Source organism: Syngnathus typhle, linkage group LG10 (assembly GCF_033458585.1).
Source record: "Syngnathus typhle isolate RoL2023-S1 ecotype Sweden linkage group LG10, RoL_Styp_1.0, whole genome shotgun sequence".
Classification (NCBI taxonomy): domain Eukaryota; kingdom Metazoa; phylum Chordata; class Actinopteri; order Syngnathiformes; family Syngnathidae; genus Syngnathus; species Syngnathus typhle.
The window spans coordinates 10,708,204-10,727,546 of record NC_083747.1 but is presented as its reverse complement, the minus strand read 5'-3'; the positions used below and the strand labels follow the sequence as shown (position 1 = coordinate 10,727,546).

At 45.4% G+C, this 19,343-nt stretch overlaps 1 protein-coding gene across 3 annotated transcripts; it reads right to left on the bottom strand.

The window, feature by feature from the left end:
* Window positions 1–209: 209 nt before the first annotated feature.
* ago3a (argonaute RISC catalytic component 3a) lies at window positions 210–18,678 on the bottom strand. Of its 3 annotated transcripts, none has more exons than XM_061289908.1 (20): window positions 18,539–18,678; window positions 14,425–14,596; window positions 14,217–14,337; window positions 13,933–14,141; window positions 13,317–13,453; window positions 12,034–12,168; window positions 11,884–11,971; window positions 11,520–11,667; window positions 11,316–11,435; window positions 11,094–11,237; window positions 10,247–10,380; window positions 9,984–10,168; window positions 8,461–8,620; window positions 8,292–8,382; window positions 8,010–8,204; window positions 7,402–7,536; window positions 6,977–7,078; window positions 6,703–6,902; window positions 613–6,172; window positions 210–315 (listed from the first exon to the last, which is right to left on the bottom strand). In XM_061289908.1, exons 1-19 carry the CDS (start codon window positions 18,555–18,557, stop codon window positions 6,064–6,066), a joined length of 2,604 nt encoding a protein of 867 aa, XP_061145892.1. In that variant the 5' UTR covers window positions 18,558–18,678; the 3' UTR covers window positions 210–315; window positions 613–6,063. The 3 variants fall into 3 exon arrangements, with proteins under 3 accessions (XP_061145892.1, XP_061145893.1, XP_061145891.1); XM_061289909.1 differs by having other exon boundaries at window positions 11,115–11,237; XM_061289907.1 differs by having other exon boundaries at window positions 9,984–10,380; window positions 11,115–11,237.
* Window positions 18,679–19,343: the final 665 nt, after the last annotated feature.

Sequence of the window (19,343 nt, the reverse complement as noted above, 5' to 3'; positions counted from 1 at the left end):
TGACTTAAAATATAGGAGTTGAATCAGTATTTCTCCTGCAGCTCTTTTGTGTAATTTATCTATTCACAGAAGCATCTGAGTTCTTAGTTTAATTAAGAACAGAGAATGACTATTTAGGCCAACTTAGGTTATCATCTCACCCTGAAAACTTAAAGCAAAAAATGTTACAATTTCAAACTGGGTGAACATGGAATAAAAGTCTTGGAGTGTTTGTGAGGTAATGGTAAGGAAAAAGCGAAGCATTTTATTGCAAGTATTAGTCAAACATACACTTCAAACAGAAGCAAAGCAATACTAAAAAAAAAGGCCAACAACCTAAGGCAGTGCTTCTCAATTATTTTCTGTTACGCCCCCCCCTAGCAAGACGAAAACTATTCGCGCCCCCCCCGTGACTATCCTAACTTGTCTTGTAAGTCGTAAAATGTTGCACTGTCGCAAACGTCACAGAAGTAACAATGAGAGCGCCACTGCCCCCTGCTGGGAAGATGCGCAATTACACTTTATTCTAGTACTGCAAAAAAAAAGCCTGTTCCCCAGGGTCACACGCGCCCCCCCAGGTATAGCACGGCGCCCCCCAAGGGGGGCGCGCCCCACTATTTGAGAAGCACTGACCTAAGGGAACAAGTTACAAAAAGCAAAGAGTCGAGCAGTCGGTACAGTTGCGACAAATGCGAATCACGTTGGCGTCGTTGTACAGATCTTTATACATGTGACTGACGCAAAGAGATGCTACGTAAAAAAAAAAAAAAAAACTCAAATAAAATGTTTCCTTGGCCACGGACAAGCAATCAGGACGTTTAATCTCTTTCGCAATATTTGGTTCAACTTTCAGTACTGGAATGCCGTTGGGGTGTGAAAAAAAAACAAAACAAACCGGATTAAGTAACAAATGGAGGTTACATTATTCCGCTTTTGGAAAAAAAAAAAAAAAGTACAATCTCGTTTGCCCAAAGAAGACAAGACAGGCACAGGTCTCGCTATAGCTAGCCTTCTGATTGGGATCGGATCGGATTTTGTCGTCGGCGGGTAGCCGGACATGACAGAAAACATGCTGAGAAAAACTCGGACAATCCCGAACACAGAGACTTTAGCGTAGCGATTTTAGTGGTTTTGAAACGAGAAGAGACGAAACGTACGATTGGTTTCAAGTACGCAGGCGTAGGACACAAGTTTTTTTTTTTTAATTGACACCCGTCCTCATGTGGCACAGGAACACCAGACCTTTTGTAGATATTTCTCACAAAAAGGCATGATCATCTGGCTTTTGAATGAAATTTCAGGATGAACCAAAAATGTCTCGTCAGCTTCATAGAATCACCCAATTTGACCATGTCTCCATTTTTGATCACACTGTTCGTTATTTCAGTTCTATGTACTGGCTAGTTTTACAACTTCTACTCTTTTGGATAAGATAATTATCTAGCCAGCTACTTTACTAGTGTAATTTTGGTTCATCTTGAGATTTCCGCCGAAAACCCAATGCCCCTTACATAGTGTAATCCATCCAATGGAATTGATATGGCAAAGGTAGCCCAAAGTCTGAGGTCTCAAACTGCTTATGACGTCGGGATTGGCGTTTGGAAGTTATATTATGAGTTCCGTTTAAAAAAAAAAAAAAAGAAAGAAATCTGCCCGTTCGCATGTATTGTTGTGCTTGCGCGTACGAGAATGAGGCTCCAAAACCTTCCACAAAAACAACAGAAAAAACACTCAATAAATACGCCATAAAATACTCCGCATATAAAGGCTTAATATATATATTCCATTAACACATTTAAATAGGACAACAAAAAGGAAAGTCGGCTCAAGAACAAATAAAAAAAAAAAGAATTGTTAAGACAAAAAATGTTTTATAGTTATGCTTTTAAACTCTAAAATAGTTACGAATGTCAGGCATTATTTGAGCATTTACTGTATGTCATAAGCAATTCGCAGTTTTTGTCTTTTATGTCGTAGAACATTATGCAGCATACCAAGGTAAGTGAGGTGCAGTGTTTCAGAGAACTCCCTAAAAAAGTAAAAAAAAAAAAGTTAACCCCCAATTCCAACTGGATTTAGACCCTTACAGTCGACACCCTACTGGCTCATTTTGCCATCCCCCGACATTGCACTAGCATGAGGGAGTGCCAGGTCTTTGTGAACCGTTCAATACTGATGCTGGTCTATCTTTTTTATTTAATGCCCTTCAAGACAAATGAAAGCTTCAGTTCTCCCACTCCGTCAAACGTTTTGTTGACACCCACCCCCTCCCCCCACACACGCATTTGAAAGGTCCAAGTAGTGGATTTAAAAACTCCAGGTTGAGACATAAGGTACTGAACCTCATTTAAATGTTGGTCTCTAAAGTGCTGTGGTTGACATTCATGGTTTCTCCACATCGGGTTGTACCACAACAAAATCCAAGACACTGCCAATGTTTGTCAGTCTATAGAGAGAAAATTGGGGGGGGGGGGGTGAAAGGAGAGTCAAGAGGAAAGGCACTTCCTGTGTGGACCGTTACTTTCTGTGGAATTACACTTTCCACTTTAAAGGGAAACGAAGCTTTTCGACAAATATCGAGCAAAACATTCCTTGAACTTGTGTCACTTCCTTTCACGGTATCTCCATTTTCATTCCAGCTGAATGCGAGGTCTTGTAAACACCTGTCGTACCACCACTGCGGCATCACTTAACCTTTCGTGTCCTCACAAAAGCCATGAATTAGGCACAATAAGACATCCTTGAATCCAAATCGCAAAAAATCATCCCCTCACCTCGTTTTTAAAGGGGTTTTCTGTAGGGCAAAGAAACAGGTTCTCGGGGTTAGGGTGGGGATTGAACTGTGAGGAAAAAAAAAAAAAACATGTTCCAACTGTCCTTGAAAAAAATAACACTTGCCAGTTCTGGAGCAGGAGGTGGACAAAAGAAAACAACAGTGGGGCTGGCGGGAGCCATCCCACTATAGTATCCTCAGACATTGGGGGGGGTCACCAAGGGCCACCTCCAAACTTTCCTACTTTGCTAATCTGCCTAAAAGTCTGGAAGGAAGTTCAGCCTTAGATTTTCCTTGGACAAGCACCAGCAACTGCTTCTGTCAGATTGTGAAGTTGTAAAAAAAAATACCCACTTCATTAATATTCTGACACTCTTTACAAATGGATCACTTGCCTGTTTAGGGGCAGGTGTCAGCACCAGGGTGTACTAAAAAACAAAAAAGAAAAACGCTAAAGAACATTCAAGAGCTAATACGTTTTCTCACTCTTTGAATACACGTCTACAAAATGATCATTCGAGGTCCGGTCGGTGGTTCCGAGTCTGCTGCCCAAACCTTATGACAGTCGCGGTCAAGACAGATCGCTACTTTGGACCACCCGCCACCGTTCGGCACATACACACGATACGATTTACAGCGACACAGTCTATTGCAATAATTTGAATAAAAACTTTCTATTTCACTTTTTCGAACCATAACATACTGTGTTACATTTATTACTAAGAATAATTCAACTACATATTTTTTTTTAATCTGTTAGCAAAAATAATTGGTGTGTAGTACATCATTTCAAATTTACAAATATACTTTTGATCTGGCTTTTCTTTTTTTTTAAAGGCATTTCATTACACCGCCTTAGACCTCCGGAAGCTTCCACGCCGGAGGGAAACGATGCAACAGTGGATAAAAGACTTTTCAACACATCTTTTCCAGACTATACCGTTTTCAGGGCTACCTCCACGGAGAGATTAGGGAACCATCCAAAACCCAAATATCCCAAGGGACATGCGGAGTAGTGGGGCTAATCCCTAATCACCAGGCAAGTGGGAGATATCCAGGCATCCAATTCCCAGCAGGGTAGTGCGACTATCCCACATTCACTAGGGAAGTGGGAGTCATGCCAACACAAAAAAATGGGGTAATGGGGCCATCCCATATTCACCCCAGCAGTGATGGCTGTTCCACACCAACTAAATCAGGGGAATTGAGAACCCATCAGATAACCAAAACCAGCACTGGGCTACTGGGGGGGTGTCACCCTAATGGTTTCTGATTTCTCCTAACCTGGTCAACTTGTCTCAAGTTCAGTTCAGCTTCGGATTTGCTATGCGTCCGAGTAGCACCACGCCTGTGTCCGCAAGCAGAACACATGCTTCTTTTAGTGCAGTTAACTTTGTAAAGGAAAAAAAAAAACATCCACCTGACCCTACAAAAAAAAAAAGTTTCAGACGATCAGCAGCGCAAAGGAGTCAAACAGCGACCGCTCTCCAGACTAGATTTGACAGAATAAACCGAAAAAACGTAGTCTCCATTTTACTCTTCCGCTATTTTTTTTTGTTTTGTTCCGAAGCCAGTTTTAGCTCGTGGATCAACTCAAAACATCCAGACTGCTGTCTCCAAGCAAAGCTACCAGCTAACACTGCGGTACAGGCGCAAACATGATAAAGCACACATCAATGTCAGGATGGTTTTCCGATACAATCGTGTAGAAAAGTCGCTTTGTTGAGAAGAACACGAGGCATCGGGTGAAACATTTTGTCGGTTGAGTTACTTTGCCCGTTTGGCATGGCGCGCTTCACCTTTCGCCAGGCACTTAAAATACTCCCGCTCTCTCTCTTATGGCATTTGTACTCCACGTTGCTGCAATCAGGCCGGAAATATAATTTATCGGGAATTCCAAAACATGTGAATCCTTCAAGAATGTGTAATGTCGTCGAAACCGCACTTTGCGCACAGATAACAAAAAAGTCATTTCAAAAGTGCCTAATGCAAACCTCTTGCCAAACGTGTGGATCAATTAACTCTCCTTCTGCACATTATTGCACAAGGGAAGACCCGCCAACATTGTCTCCACTCAAAAGCAAAAAAAAAAAAAAGTGTTGCCCGGGAAATAAAATGGTTACGACAAGGTAAGGGACATGTCAAAGCTTCACATGACGCAAAACAAAAATCGATTACAAAAATGACATCAGGATATAAAAAGACAACAGTGTTATACTTAAAGACGATTTAAAAATCGAGCGATGGCTGTGATGATGTATTGAGACAAGAGAAACTAGTGACAGCGTCTTTAACCCTCCTGTTTTGCTTTGGGTCAAATTGACCCGTTGTCAAGTTTAACCTTTCTGTTATACTGTGGGTCAAATTGATCCATTGTCAAAATTCATCCCAAATTATGTTGATGGTCAGATTGAAATTTGTAAACATCTTTAAATTATATATGTATTAAAATTAAAGAAGGAAAAAAGAAAGATTTGGGAGAAGTTACCCTAAAATACTCCCACCAAAGAAAATCTAGAATTTTTACTGGTCAATTTTATGAGGGAAATATAAAAAAAATAATAATAATTGCTCATTAAAAACAAAATTACGACACACTATGAGGCCCGCAATAAGTTTTAGGCAAATCTTTTCTACTTGGTACACTTTAAAAAAAAAAATCTTGATTTTTACTGGTTAATTTGATTTAGTTTGAACAAAAAAATTCTGATCTCACCCACAGCAGAACAGAACGCCATGAGGCATTTCGAGGATGAAGTTCCACCTTGTAGACAACTGATGGCAGTGTGCTCAAAGAACTGGTTATATCACAAGCGGGAGGGAGCAAAGGAGAAAAATAAATTCATAATCTGAGCGCCTTCCCACCGCTCCCCCGTTTGCTTAAAAACACACACAAAAAAAAGAATATAAAAGTGCTGCTGCTTGTGAACTGATTTGAGGAGCGGTGCCCTGAATGTAAACAGGGGAGCACAGCATAAAAGAAGGGGAAACAAAGAAAGAGAGGGGAAAAAAAAAAAGGATGGTAATAAAAGGAGTTGGCTGGTTTCTATTGCATATTAGTGCTGAGTTTTGTTTTGGTTTTTTTCCTGGTCAGAAGCAGCGTTTTTGCATCCTCAATCCAGTGTGGGGTTCCGCCTCCTCCTTCTCCCTGCTTCCCTCTGCACAGTGTCGGATCCGGATTGACTAGGCGTGTGTGTGTGTGTGTGTGTACGCGTGTGAGGACTTTCTGCCTGCCAAGCCAACCGCGCGTGTGTGTGCATGTGTGTGTGTGTTGAGTGTGTGGAGGATGGTGGTTGTGGGTGGGTTGCAGCTCAAGCGAAGTACATGGTCCTCAGGGTGTCATGGTGGATTTGGACAGCTTTGGCCAGTGCCTGCGGGTCTCGACCATTACTCTGACCTGACACGTGGCTGCCCTCGGCGCTGCACGGTGGACACAGAGCAAATACTGAATGCTAAAATGAACCATTTCCAACTAAAGGGGGGCATTTTCTTTGTTTTGTAATTATTAATCTCATCAGACAGCAAAAACTAAATGTTTGGGAAAAAAAACTAGTTGTAATCTCCGGAGAATCCACGGTATCTCAATTTGGGTGACCTGACGTGCAAGCTTTTATGCTTTGAATTGCATGCAAAAAAAGTTCAATCTTACAATAAGTCATATTATTTAAGGGACAATTAAAACATCACAATTTTAAGGAGGATTTTTACAGCGACGGAAAAGATTGGAATCTTGCAAGAGCAATGTTTTTTTGTAGGACAGTCATTTAAAAAAAAAAAAAAAAATGAATGACAAAAATAGTGACTATTTGATCGCAAGGTTTTGGTTTTCTTAAAGGAAAGAAAATGTAAGCTTTTGAGATCAGCAGTATTCTACCCAGAGGAACAAAATCTTAATATTACAATGTGAGAGTCAAGACATTTGTAGCGGGATCGCATCCCTGTGGCCTTACCTGTCGTGTTCTTTGTCCACCAGATGGTAGCGGGCGCGGAAGGCCACCAGGTGGGCGTAGTATGCGGGCGCGGGGATGGACACCGAGCGGGTGCAGCGCACATAGGTGTGGCACAACTGGTAGGTGAGCAGCTGGAACTCGTCAGCCGTGAAACAGTTGTCGTCCCACAGCACGTGGTAGTGCGAGGGCCGGCTGGTGCCCTGCCAACCCGACGAAGCAATTGTCAGAATTTCATTGACAGGAAATATAAACACATGACTATGAGAAAGCTCACCTGTATTCCAGCGTGACTGCAGAGGTAAAAGTCAAACTCGTAAGGATGCGTGATGTCCGTATCCACCGTCGTACCAGCGGGAATGTTTCCGCTGCGTCCGACCTGGCAAACACATCGGCGTTCCGTCACTTCTCACCGATAACATCCATTACACATATTTTTAGAATGAATTCAAGAATACTTTTTTTTAAAGAGAGAGAGAGTATTAGGTCGTCACGTTTCTGAGGGAAAAACGTTCCCACGTTTTCCACTTTCCAGCACTGCAGCCAAAAACTTACAAAAAGGTAACTCGCGTGCCACAGCTCTCTGGGCCGTAATGCTTTACTTGACCGCAAATTAACAACCTGTGGAAAGGTGAACGCCGGACTAATGCTACAAAAAGTAATCAAAGTGGCCCGCTCCGCTAAGGGCGGAAGGAAACGTACTCGCTCGTTGCGGTCGGCGCAGAAGAGGCGCGTGTGGTGGCGTTTCTGCACCACGATGTAGGTGATACCCGGCTGGTACTCCTTCTCCAAGCTGATACAGGCCTCACGGATGGCCAGCAGCTCGTAATACAGAACCTGGACAACATGAAGCAAACTATTCACAAACGATGAAGGAGATTCAGTTTCAGGTTGAACTTAAAAATGCATTTGATTTCTTTACAAGTGAACTTAACTGGACCCTCTCTCAACTTTTGAATGCATATGTTTCAGCGCTTTATGCACAACTCACAGTTCTCTAACAAGGATCTGAACGGCAAAATTCAGAATAGAAAGAAAATTTCCAAGGAAGTCCTCTTCTCTGCCTTTCTGTGTCTATTCCAGTCTCGCTGTTGAAACCTATTAATGGGTTAATGTCTGCCTCCCCTGACATCTGGATTTTGTTTGGCCTGTCTTATTGCTGCTGCCTCTCCTGTCTCCTAAATTCAATCTGCAAATGTAACAACGTACGGTGAGAAGTCTGCAATTTACTGTCACTCCCTTAAAAGGATTTCCATCAACAATTTGCATCAAGGAAGCTCCCCATGGTACGATGTCAGTTAGAAGCTGACCTGTCTGAACTGGCCTTCAGAAACTCCGTCCCTGTAGAAAATGATGCGGGTGGGCTTGTAACGCGTGGACTTGTAGAACTGGATGAGCAGCTCGCGCACCATCGAAGCCAGATCCTGGATCACCTCCTGCCTGGGCCTCTGCACCCGCACGGTGGCGCAGTAGCGGCTGGGGTGGGCGTCCATGCTGCCCACCACCTGGGGGAGACAAAGCGCACTCTTAAGTGTTCTCCTGGAGCAGGCTTAAGCCCCCATGAACATAATACTAATCAAGATGGAATTTACTGCAGCAATGGAGGGCTTCTTGCCATCCCCGGCAGGCGGATGTGTCACATCGGCTCCCAGAAAGATGACTGGCTGCTGAAACACTGACGGCCTGTGAAGGGATGTGCACAAAATGAGAAGCGGCCATTGTTGAGTGAGCGTTCAAGCACTGAAGACGCAAAGGCTTTACCTTTGGTGTGGCACCAGGATGTTGTTGATGCCCCCCAGCTTGACGTTGATCTTGAGGCAGAGGTTGGAGAGGGTCTGAGGGGACGTCTTGACCACGTTCTTCACCTGGACGCACTGCGTGGCCATGCCCAGCAGCGTGTCTCCCACGCGCTTCACCTCCGCTGAATGTGGAGATATGAAGTCAACTCGCACAGTTCACGTCGGGCTAAGACAGGGGTGGGCAAACTACGGCCCGCGGCCCACATCCGGCCCACGGGACAGTTTAATCCGGCCTACCAAGCCTGAATCAATTGTATTATTAAAAAAATTTTGGGGTAATTTTGCCTGCAATGACTGTGTTTCTCCAGTAGATGGGGAACCGCCCGCCTGCGCATTTACTACCGGAAGCCGTGTCAGAAAGCTCGGTGCGTACTCAGTAGTACGGACACGGGGCACTGGCGCTCTATTTGTATCAGTCCCGAATTTAGAGCGTGGGCTGTGACGACAACATTCTTGTAATTCGGGCGCTGAGCTTTCAGAGACAGTTTTACGCTAAAGCCACCCACAAACCTTCCCCTGGAATCCTTCTATTAAAATGAGTCACCCAAGGACACAGTGCCGAGTGTTTAAAAAAAAAAAGCGTGGCCAATTTGGCTCGACGTACGCGACGTGACATTCAGCCATATCAACATCAACCCGTCACAGATCGAGGTAAACGGACCAACACCTCGGATCTCTCCTAAGAATTGCCACAACAAATTTTACTCCAGACTATGACGCACTAGCAAATAAGGGAGACCAACAACACTGTTCCCACTGAAAATGAAAGGGAGGCTCTCAAGTTTGTTGTAAAAAAAATCCATTTTGAATATGATTTGTACACATCGCAGGGATTGAAACTAGCGACCATTCTCATTTTCAAACAATGCAGGATGCTCAAGGACATTGATGCACCACCTGTTTGCGACTAATCTTGACCTGTAAAGTTCTTAAGGCTTACTTTAAGGAAGTGTTACCAGTTTCCTCACCTCTGTTACCAGGTGTTTGTGAGTTAAAACTCTGCTCTGATTTTCAGATACACCTCACCGTGTTGCCGTTTTGATTACTTTATTTGGATGTATGCTTTCACCGATTCTTCAAGATGATATATTTGGTCGGAATGTTTGCCGTTTGATGTGATCTCATAAGATAAACATCTTTTATTAATCTGACCTGCAGGCACTGTGGAGACTGTTGTTCATAATAACAGTGTCGTATTTTATGAGAATCACTGATAGCAGTTTTTTAGTGATTTCTTTTTTTTTTTAATGCTGTTAATAAATGCATTTGTTTTCAAAAAACTTTTTTTGAATATCCATGCTTTACTACCTACTAAAGGCCAAAATCTTTTATGCAATGACCTTTACAGGTCGCTTCTATTACTTTACACAAACACTACGTCCATCTGCTCTTGGTTCGGCCCTCCGGTCCAAATTTAGAACCCAGTTCGGCCCGCGAGTCAAAAAGTTTGCCCACCCCTGGGCTAAGATGACATTATCGTCTTACCGTAGACGGGAGTTTTGCCAGGCAGAATGACGATGATGAGCTGTAATCCGGCGTAGGTGTTCTTCAGGTGTCTGAACATGGGCTCCACGCTATCCGCTCCCTGCGCGTACTTGCAGAAGCACGGCTGTCCCTGAATGGGCATGCCGGCGTCCTTGGAGATCTTGCGTAGTTGGTCCGTGAACGCCCTAAACAGACATTTTGTTACGTTACGACCTATCTGACAGCGTCGGTTTAAAACAAAAAACGCTTTAATCTCTTCTGACTTGAGAATGTCTTCCCGACACTGCCGCTGCGTTGCGAAGCAGGCGATGGCCCACATCTTGATTTCGACACCGGTGTGGAACTGCTTGCCCCTCATATCCCACACCCCGTGACTGGGCGTGGCCACTGTGCGGTTCTGAAATGACAGGTGCAGTCTCACCTTGTGCACTCGGGATTATTAGAGTCAAATGTGCAGACGTTTACGAACAAGAACAAACACGCATCTCATTAATGATCGCATCTGGAATGGGCATTTAACTTTTTCCAAGAAAGTGTTGTGCATACAATTTTGAGGGAAAACACAAATCTAATCAATTTTGGAAAAAGCCTCTGACCCTAACAAAATGAAGAAAAAGTGAAGCACTGTCAATATTATATAGATGCACAACACATTTTTCCTAAAATTCAAGTGGCACATTTTTTTACATCAAAATCGTAATCATAAATAGGAGGAACTATCGGTAGTCAATTTAATTAATACTAAAATGTATTTTTTAAAGTGGAAAAGCTGAGATAAATTACACTTTCTACCAAAATAAATTACACTTTCCACTTATTGTGATGCCCTTGTAAAAGCAAAAACACTTTTATGGCTCTTTCTAAAACTCATGACACAAATACTCAACTATCAAAGGATCAAAAATAAAACACAGATGTTAATTCAGATTGTGGCTTAGTCCCAACTTATTTTTCTTCCCCACATTACCTACGTTACAAAATTGAGCCCCAAGTAAGTACAACAAACACAACATGAAACAGAAGCCAGCGTGTTAGTTTCCCCGCTAAGTTAAGTGTGCCAGCCAGCCTGTCAGACATTAAACGAGAGAATGGGTGTGAAAAGAAGGGTACCATAAAGTGCTCTGTGCTCACCCTGCCGCCGTACTGCAGCATGGGGGCGGGTAGCACTCGCCCCGTCACGTGAGCCATCTCGTCGCGCACTTTGAACTGGAACTCCTGCACGAAGGGGTCGGCGTCGTAGTTGGCGCTGCGTACCTTGAATGAAAAGAAAGGGGAGGATCAGCTTGGAATATTTGCAGTCGACGGAACCAGGATTTGTTCTGTGAGGCTCACCAGCCTGCTGATCTCTTCCTGTCTGTCAGGCGCGGAGCGAGCCGTGGCCTTGATCATGGTGGATGTTTGATTATCTGTCAGCTTCTTGATACATCGCTGACCGGCTACAATGTTGCACACCTGCCCGAAACAACCGAGCGTCACTTTTTTTTTTTTTTACTTGGAGCTTGGTTTTGTGTGTTTTAGCTTGGTGGTCTCTCTCACCTCCAGGGGCAGGTAGGTGTGCTTCTGCTCTTGGCCCACCTGCAGACAGGGCAGGTGGGGGTACTTGAGCTGCAGGCTGTACTTCTCCCTGAAATACTGGGCTACGGTGCGCTCCACAGTCTGGCCATTCTCCAGCTGGAGGGGGAACCTGCATGTAAACAAAAGTGCAATTGTACTTTATGTAACTTTTGGAAGAATCAAATGGTGACAAACGGTTAAGTGGCAGCTTCCCTACTGGATGACTAATGCTGACTTCATGATGAAACCAGTCACCAAGCATCTGCAGTTTTCGATGTGGAGCCCCCCGCCCCCCATACACACATCCAAACGACCACAGAACCACGTTGGCTTGTGGGTGACTTACGTTTGATGGCTGGCCGGCCGGCGGGTCACGTTGCAAACGCGGTACTTCCTCCGCATGGTTCCGCAGTGCGTCACTTCAACCTTCAAACCTAATGAACACAACGAGTTCAAGTAAAAAGTTTTTTTTGTCTCAGCAGCGTCTGCTCTTTACCTTTGATTTCTTTGGTGAACTTGACCCGGTGCGAGTCGGTGAGAGGGCGCGGCTGCTCGTCTATATTGTGGATGTCCAGCACTTCGCACATGAACTGGATGACCGGCTGGGCCTTGTAAAAGGCGGTGGCGGACACTGCCGGAGAAAAAGGCGAGACATGTCACGGCTTGTGTAGCAACCCAGGCTATGAGACAAAGTGGCCAGCATCAAAGCATTTAAAGGGAATGAATTATGCAAAATGGCCACTTTAAAGTGTTGTAAACAAATAGCTGTGGCTCTGGAGTGCCTACGCATCCATCAAGTGGGAAATTACACGACCAAGTGAATCTTTTGCGAGCCATTAGCAAGCAAGCCCTTCTGAATTTACGACCCGGCTAATTTACATAACGCCACTTGGTCACCAACTTTCTTCGCCCATGACTCGACAACCAGATCCACCATCTCCGAGCATTGGCAGGACTACACCCCCTAAAACGCGCTGTCAAAAGGTAAGCAGACCTGCAAGTTTTTTTGGGATGCAAAAATTAGTATACAAGTTTTCCTTTAATTCTTGTTTTTGGGCTACTTGATGACAGAGTGTTGGTGTTACAGACCTAACAACTGTTTTTACTAGCTACAAGAGAGAAGTGAGAGTGCGGTTCAGCTGCTGCGATCTAACCAACTTCAACGAGTGTTATTCAGAGATGACAGGAGCAGGTGACATCGCAACAACCCCCCTCCCACTCTACTACCCGCACCACCACCAGACTCTGAGTCAGTCACATTCAATGCAAAATTGAAGGGTGTCATTTCTCTATAATTACACATATTTGAAGTAAGTGGCTGAGTCTGGGAGTGTGTCAATATAATGTGAGCAACAGACTATACTAACCGCTGCGCAAGAGTGCTAACTGACCAAATTAGCTTTGAAACCTTGAATGCCAAGGAAATGCTCCATGGAGCACACGTGCACACAGCCCTGCTCACACATACAGACACACAGCAATCAAACACACACATCCACCACACACTCTCTCATACAAAACAAACACATACGGGCATCTCTAACACACACCAACACGGCTGCAAACCCCTCTCCGCATACACAGTTGAACACATTGTCTAACCACACAGTCCCCCCCACAAACACACACACGTCCCCACTCGCATACGCTGCCCTGTTTCCATAGCAACCAATTAGTCAGCTCCCATCCACCCCAAAGGACCTCACTTCCTTCCAGTTACGAACAAACACTCACATCCGTCATTTTACTGGCCAAGGTCACCAGTATTGTACAGCTTACCGTCAATGTTCAGCATCATCTTCCACATGGCAGGGCGCACCGACTGGTGGAAGCCGAACCACACCTCCCTGCCTCCGCCCAAGGGGTGATCATAGCCCACCGGAGCAGAGAAGAAAGAGCGGCCCACCGGCGTGTATCTATGAGGGGAAAATCAGCGTTCATATAATTGAGGTTCTGTTTCCCGGGGAGAAAAATAAACATTTTCCAGCCCTAACAAAAGTGACAACATGAGATAATGAAAGATGCCATGATCAGTGTTGACAGAAAAGGGTATGAGCATATATGAAGGCGTTGGCGAGCTCTTGTTGCAAGTGTGGCATTGAGGTGCAAAGGGCACCCATTTTCCATGGCGACAATGCGTCAATGTGATAGCGGGGCCGCTGTAAAGAAACTCAAATGAAAGATATAAAGAGACGCCTTTTGATAAAGCTTTATAGAAGCCATGTTGAGATTACTTGGCCCATCTTAGGGAAGTGATATCAGGTTAGAGGGTGGCCTGACTGAGATCATATATGAGATTGGTTTGATATCCGTTTGGATGGCGGTGGCTGATACTGAGGCAGATCTGCAATATAGCAGGGCATGAATTACTTATCTGAGATTCCTTCAAACTTACTTCATGGACGGCAGGTGTCTCAGCACCACGTCCACGGCGTGCACGGGATTGGTGCTGATGGGCTTGTCCAGCTCCAGCGGCTCAGGCATGCTGTGACCCGTCAACACTTCGTGCAGCATGTGCCAGCTCACCAGAGACACAAACTTGATGGACACCTTGAAGGGACGATCTTTGCCCCCCTCGCCCGGCAGAGTGACATCCAGGTCCACCTGAGAAGGGGGCAAGTGAAGTGAGGAAAAGAATACGAGATGGTTCATGTGTGAGTGTTTGTGTGGTTATCTGACCCCGGTGGGCGCCACAGGCAGCGGGTTGGCCGTGTACAGACTCCTCTTGCCATCGTAGACTGGCCTGCGATCCCCAAAGATGGTCACCTTGAAGTGCTGCACCATGGAGTCAACCACCTCCCTGTGACAAACCACCACAGCACATGTTCACTCGGTCCTGCCACGTGTACGGAAAACCCAAACAGCTTCCAGGAAGTGTGATGCTTACCGGTTGACTCGCCGCGGGCACTTGTCAGGCTTGATGTCCACCTCGTAAAGGTAGACGTCCATCTTGGGGATCTCCACCTGGAAGCAGTTGGCCAGCAGCTTGATGGGCTTGCCCATGGTGCCGTAGCCGGGCCGCCGAGGCATGGCGAACAGGGACTGGGCCCCAACGGCTCCTGAGGGAGGGGCACAAAATGGAGGAGAGGATGAGTGCTTTCAATGAAAGTGCGCTTTATAATCCAGTGCACCTTGTAGTGCAGAAACTACGGTACTTAAGACGATTTTCAGGGGCTGCAGCAACACGCTTTGACAACTTTAATTTTAAGCTTATCACTGACCTTTAGAAAAGCAGTTAGTCTCATGTTAAACAGAACGCAGAATGGCAAACACACACACAAACACACACAAACACACAGTAACTGATAAACTAATCTGATTGCGTACATTCGCACAGCAGAAATTCCAAATGTCAACATCAACGTGGGTACTACTACGGTGGGGAAACCACCAAACAAAAAACAAAAAAAAACACCAGCCCTTTCTTTCTCTACGCTCTGGGAAGCAAACATATTTATCGTACTGAGATGTCTTGTGCATGAGTCACTCAGACTCCCCTTTGCCCCCCTTTGAAAAAAAAAGAAAACAGCTTAAACGTGCCGCGCACATGCCGGAGCTATTTTAGTGTCTGCTGGGTCTTGCCTGCCCTGCCACGCTTGAGAAAACATTTTAAGTCACCAGACTATTGAAGTCAGTACGGCACTTGTATCCCTCCCCCCTCCCACACACACACTCAAAAACGAGAGCTTAGTAAGTAAATCCTGCACCAGTAAATCAAAAGTGATTCATTGCTGATTTGACTCACTTGTGCCTTATACTGAGGCCCCTGCACAAGTCTTGTGCGAGTTTGTTTACAGTGAGTGCCCCGCAGTTTTGTCTCAAGTGGAACACAAAAGACAGAGGACAGATATTATTCTTCAAAGCCTTTGTAGGGAGCTGTCGCCTTAAATCGGACGCTAATACAATTTGGGCCCGGATGCGAGCTGGGTTAGCAAAGAGGTTGCGAGGGAGTGGCGGGATTTTGACGGCATTAACATCTCGCCGCGCCAAACTGGCTTCCTCTGGGCGCGAGGAGGGATTTGCATGACTTCCCGTTTTTTTTTGTCGATGACAATGACGTGATAAAAGTTGAGGCGACGTCATTGATTTTTTTTTTTTTCCGTACAGTTACTATGACTTCATTTTAAAAAATAATGGACGGCCTTGCTGGAGCCTAACTCTTTCCCCCCGTCACAAGTTTTTCCGCACTTTCCAAAGTTCAGAAACAAAAGTCTAATTGAGTTGAGTTACTCAATTACTATGCTAGATTAGATGCCTCAATTAGTCAATTAAATAATTTCAGTCCAAATTCTGTAAGTAGGCTTGGACGGATATATTTGCAAAACTTTACAGAAACTCCCAGTGGTGAATGGAACACAGTTGGTTGTGATCCAAAATGGTTGCAGGGATGGCTAGAGTCAAGAGCGACATCCATCACCCCCAAGTACATAAACTTCCACACCGCTCACGAGTGCGCTCTCACACACACACACACACACACACACAGACGTGCACAATACAGCTGTTGTGTTTGTAATCCACGGAGGCTTGAAATGTGGGAACAGAGCACAATGGCATAAGTCACACACACAAACGCAGATTGATTGACGGCATCTGACTCCACCTCCTCCACGTGCCCTTCCTGGGCCTCTAAGTTTAGCTTCTCGGCTCCATCGTGTAATGTTGACGAGCCATATATCAAAACGGATTTGAATTATTTTCTGCCACCCAGCCCACATTAACGTGACAGCCGGCGTTAATCTGGTCTGCCGCTCGGACAAACGCGGCAGTGTCGTCTTTCAAAGCCGCTCGGTTGAGACAGTAATTTCCATGTTCTCACGCGACTCTGCTTGTCTGCTTATAACGGCGAGTGCAACAAGTGTGTGCGTGTGTTTGTGTGTATTTGAGAGGGATGCGAGGAGAAGGTCAAATTTCAGCAAAGAGGGTGGGCGGCGGGGGCGTTTGGCGCCACCGGCCCAGTCGCAATATCGAGGCAAGAGTGGAAAGCTCAAGGCTGAGTAGAAGCTTGCTCTGTGTGAATCACACACACGGCATTGCGGTGAGCAAACACTGTGCTGACCGGGGGCCCCTTTGCGGCGGACATTTTGGGGCAGTGTCACTACCTCGCTTGCAAGCGCTCTGTTCAGAGGCCTGCCGTTTACTACCGACTTGGACTCTTTCCAAAAGTCAAGCAATTCGCTCATCCCTCCAGCAGTAAATTCGGCAGACAAATGCTTATCAAATAAAATAGTGGACACGTGCAGAGCGATTTATTATTTAATTGCAATCATTTTAGAAGGTCAAAAAGTTACACTTGCACATTGGAAACATGAAAATATTACCTGCAAAAAGTGTGTGTGTGTGTGTGGGGGGGGGGGGGGGTAAATTTAGAATGGTAAACTAGAAAAATAGTTGGGAAACCAACTGGATCGGAAAAAAAAAATCTGTTTCATTTGCTTAACAGGATACTTTGAGTTGTTATAACCGAATCGGCAGCGCTCGGTTACCGGCTGGTCCCTCATGTTACAATACATGCTATGGGAAGTCCCTGGACACTAATGAGGAGGAAAAGGGAGGCAGAGGAGGGGGTGAAGATCAAATGATGTCAAATGCGCCTCCGGCCAGTCGGTTTGTACAGTCACATATTAAGTGGAACGCTCCCATTACAGCGCGGACAAAGCCGAGCAGTTGGGGCCGTTTAACTGCCACTGAGATCAACAGCGTGGAGAGCTCGCCTGACAGCGACTCACCGTTGACATTTGCATTATTACAAGACGAATACAGGAGTGGGTGGGGAAATTTGGAATAGTCAACAACACACTGTTTGCGATCAGAGTGACCTTTGTAATTGAGAAATTTGAAGGGGGCTTTCCTTAGTGAATGAGATGATCATTTCACTGAGTAAAAAAAAAAAAAATCAAATGTAAAAAAAAAAGACCCAGCCAACACCAGGACGCATGAATAAAATCAATGAAATTGAATGGGAAGTTGGCCATTTTGGCTCACATTGGAGCAAATTACAAAGATTTTACAGCGACTGGGGGAATTGACCCAAAATGAGCTCCAATCCAAAGCGGGTGTCCTAAACAGATGGATGACTCAAAATAGCAAATCATTCTTTGTGACTACACCATCTATTGCCGACCGAGCATGGTGACGGAGATCGATGCGTGCGTTGATGATTCTCAGAATCCACCAGACACCACTTCCACCAATGTTTACCCCAAATGAACCCTCAAGCGCGGATTCAACACCGACAGGACAAAAATACACACTGATCGTAATAATTGCAAGCACTTTGAAGCACCCGACAATGGCAGTACACTTTTTAAGTAATGGCTCAAGGACGAATGGAAAAGCAGACTCGACATGTTTGCCACTACCAAAGATATCGAGGTTAGCAAGGGGTCAAGGCCGCCACTCAACCACCCACCAAGTGGCATGGGGGAAAAAACTCTGCCACTTTCCATTAAAAATACAGGAAACCCTCACACATTCAGCCATTTTTCTAACTGGTTAATTTATTAATTGTGAGGGTTTTGCTCTATTTAGGCGTTACGACAGGCAGTAATGAGGTGGTGTCTTTGGTTCAGTTACAGGGTGTCACAGTTACAATGACTTTAAATGATTGCAATTATCAAATTAAATGTTGACATGAGACATGAGAATAATTGAAAAATTGAGACAGACATCGCTAACTTTTTAGTCACTAGTATTACAAGTATTCTTTTAAACTATCCATGCCAGTGACGTATAGTGACAAAACAGTGACAGCAAACGATCATCCAGAGGGCACTTTGTGTGCACTATCCACTTTTTGTGACACATGTATGGTAGTAGGCCGTAATATTTTTCTCAGGTGAAAGATGACCTTTACTCGATAAATGTTGGCAAATACCGCATTATTCGGTTTGCACTTTGTGCGTGTCGCTGACAGTCTCCATGACTACGGTAAACAACTTCCCCGGTTGTTAATCTGCAAGGCCCCAGAGAAAACGGTCAAATGGAAGAAAATGTCTCACCTGTAGTTCCGATTTCCATTCATGAGGTCACTGCCCGGTTTACTTCCCGGATCCCACTTGTCAAAAAAAAAAAACCTGCCCGGTCCTCCTGCTTCCTCCCTCCTCCGGTTTCTCCTCCCTTCAAGCCGGTGTCTCCCCGCGGCTCAGCAAAGCCTGTGCCCTCGCAGAATGGCGGGCTCCGGGTCTCTTCGACCCCACCTTGCCTGGGCGAGGGTGTCGAGCCGTAGGCCGCCCCTACACCACCTCCTCGCCGTTGGCAACGTGTCCAATCCCGGGTGACGCTGCTAGCGCGGCGCCACTCGGGTTAGCTCAGTTTAGCTCGCTCGTGAAGCCACCTTCTTTTTTCTTTTCGTTTTTGGATTAAAAAGTATCTCTGCGGTCAGGAAGTCATCGCCGCGGGGTTAAAGAGTCAACAAAAGCCGAAGAGGCGCCTTTGGGGTGAATTTAAAACCGTGTCACACGTCGAAGATACGGGCTAATGTTAGCCGGTTAGCTCGCTCGCGACGAGGTAGAATTGTGACGGTTACTTTTACGAAGGAGGGATGTAGGGGGGGTTAAAACAGCAGAACAGGCACTTTCGCCGGCTAAAATTATCGACACGTCGTCGGCTTCGACAGCCCGGTTTGCCCAAAAATAGAAAAAAAAGAGACAAAATCCAGCTGTCAAGTCCTCGGTGCAAGCCGAAAGAGTTGAGATTTTTTCCCCCCCGAGTATGACAGATGAAGTGTGAGGCTGGCTGGCAGGCTGGGGATCTCGCCGAGGCAAGCCTGCTAAATATGGGCAAGTCAGGCTCTGCGCCGGTTAC

What these genes read in the sequence shown, in the direction of transcription:
- ago3a (XM_061289907.1), bottom strand. An exon ending in TGCCTGTGGCGCCCACCGGG is followed by an intron (nt 14,142 to 14,216) that starts GTCAGATAACCA and finishes CCCCCTTCTCAG; the next exon opens with GTGGACCTGGATGTCACTCT. An exon ending in AGGAAGAGATCAGCAGGCTG is followed by an intron (nt 11,238 to 11,315) that starts GTGAGCCTCACA and finishes TTTTCATTCAAG; the next exon opens with GTACGCAGCGCCAACTACGA.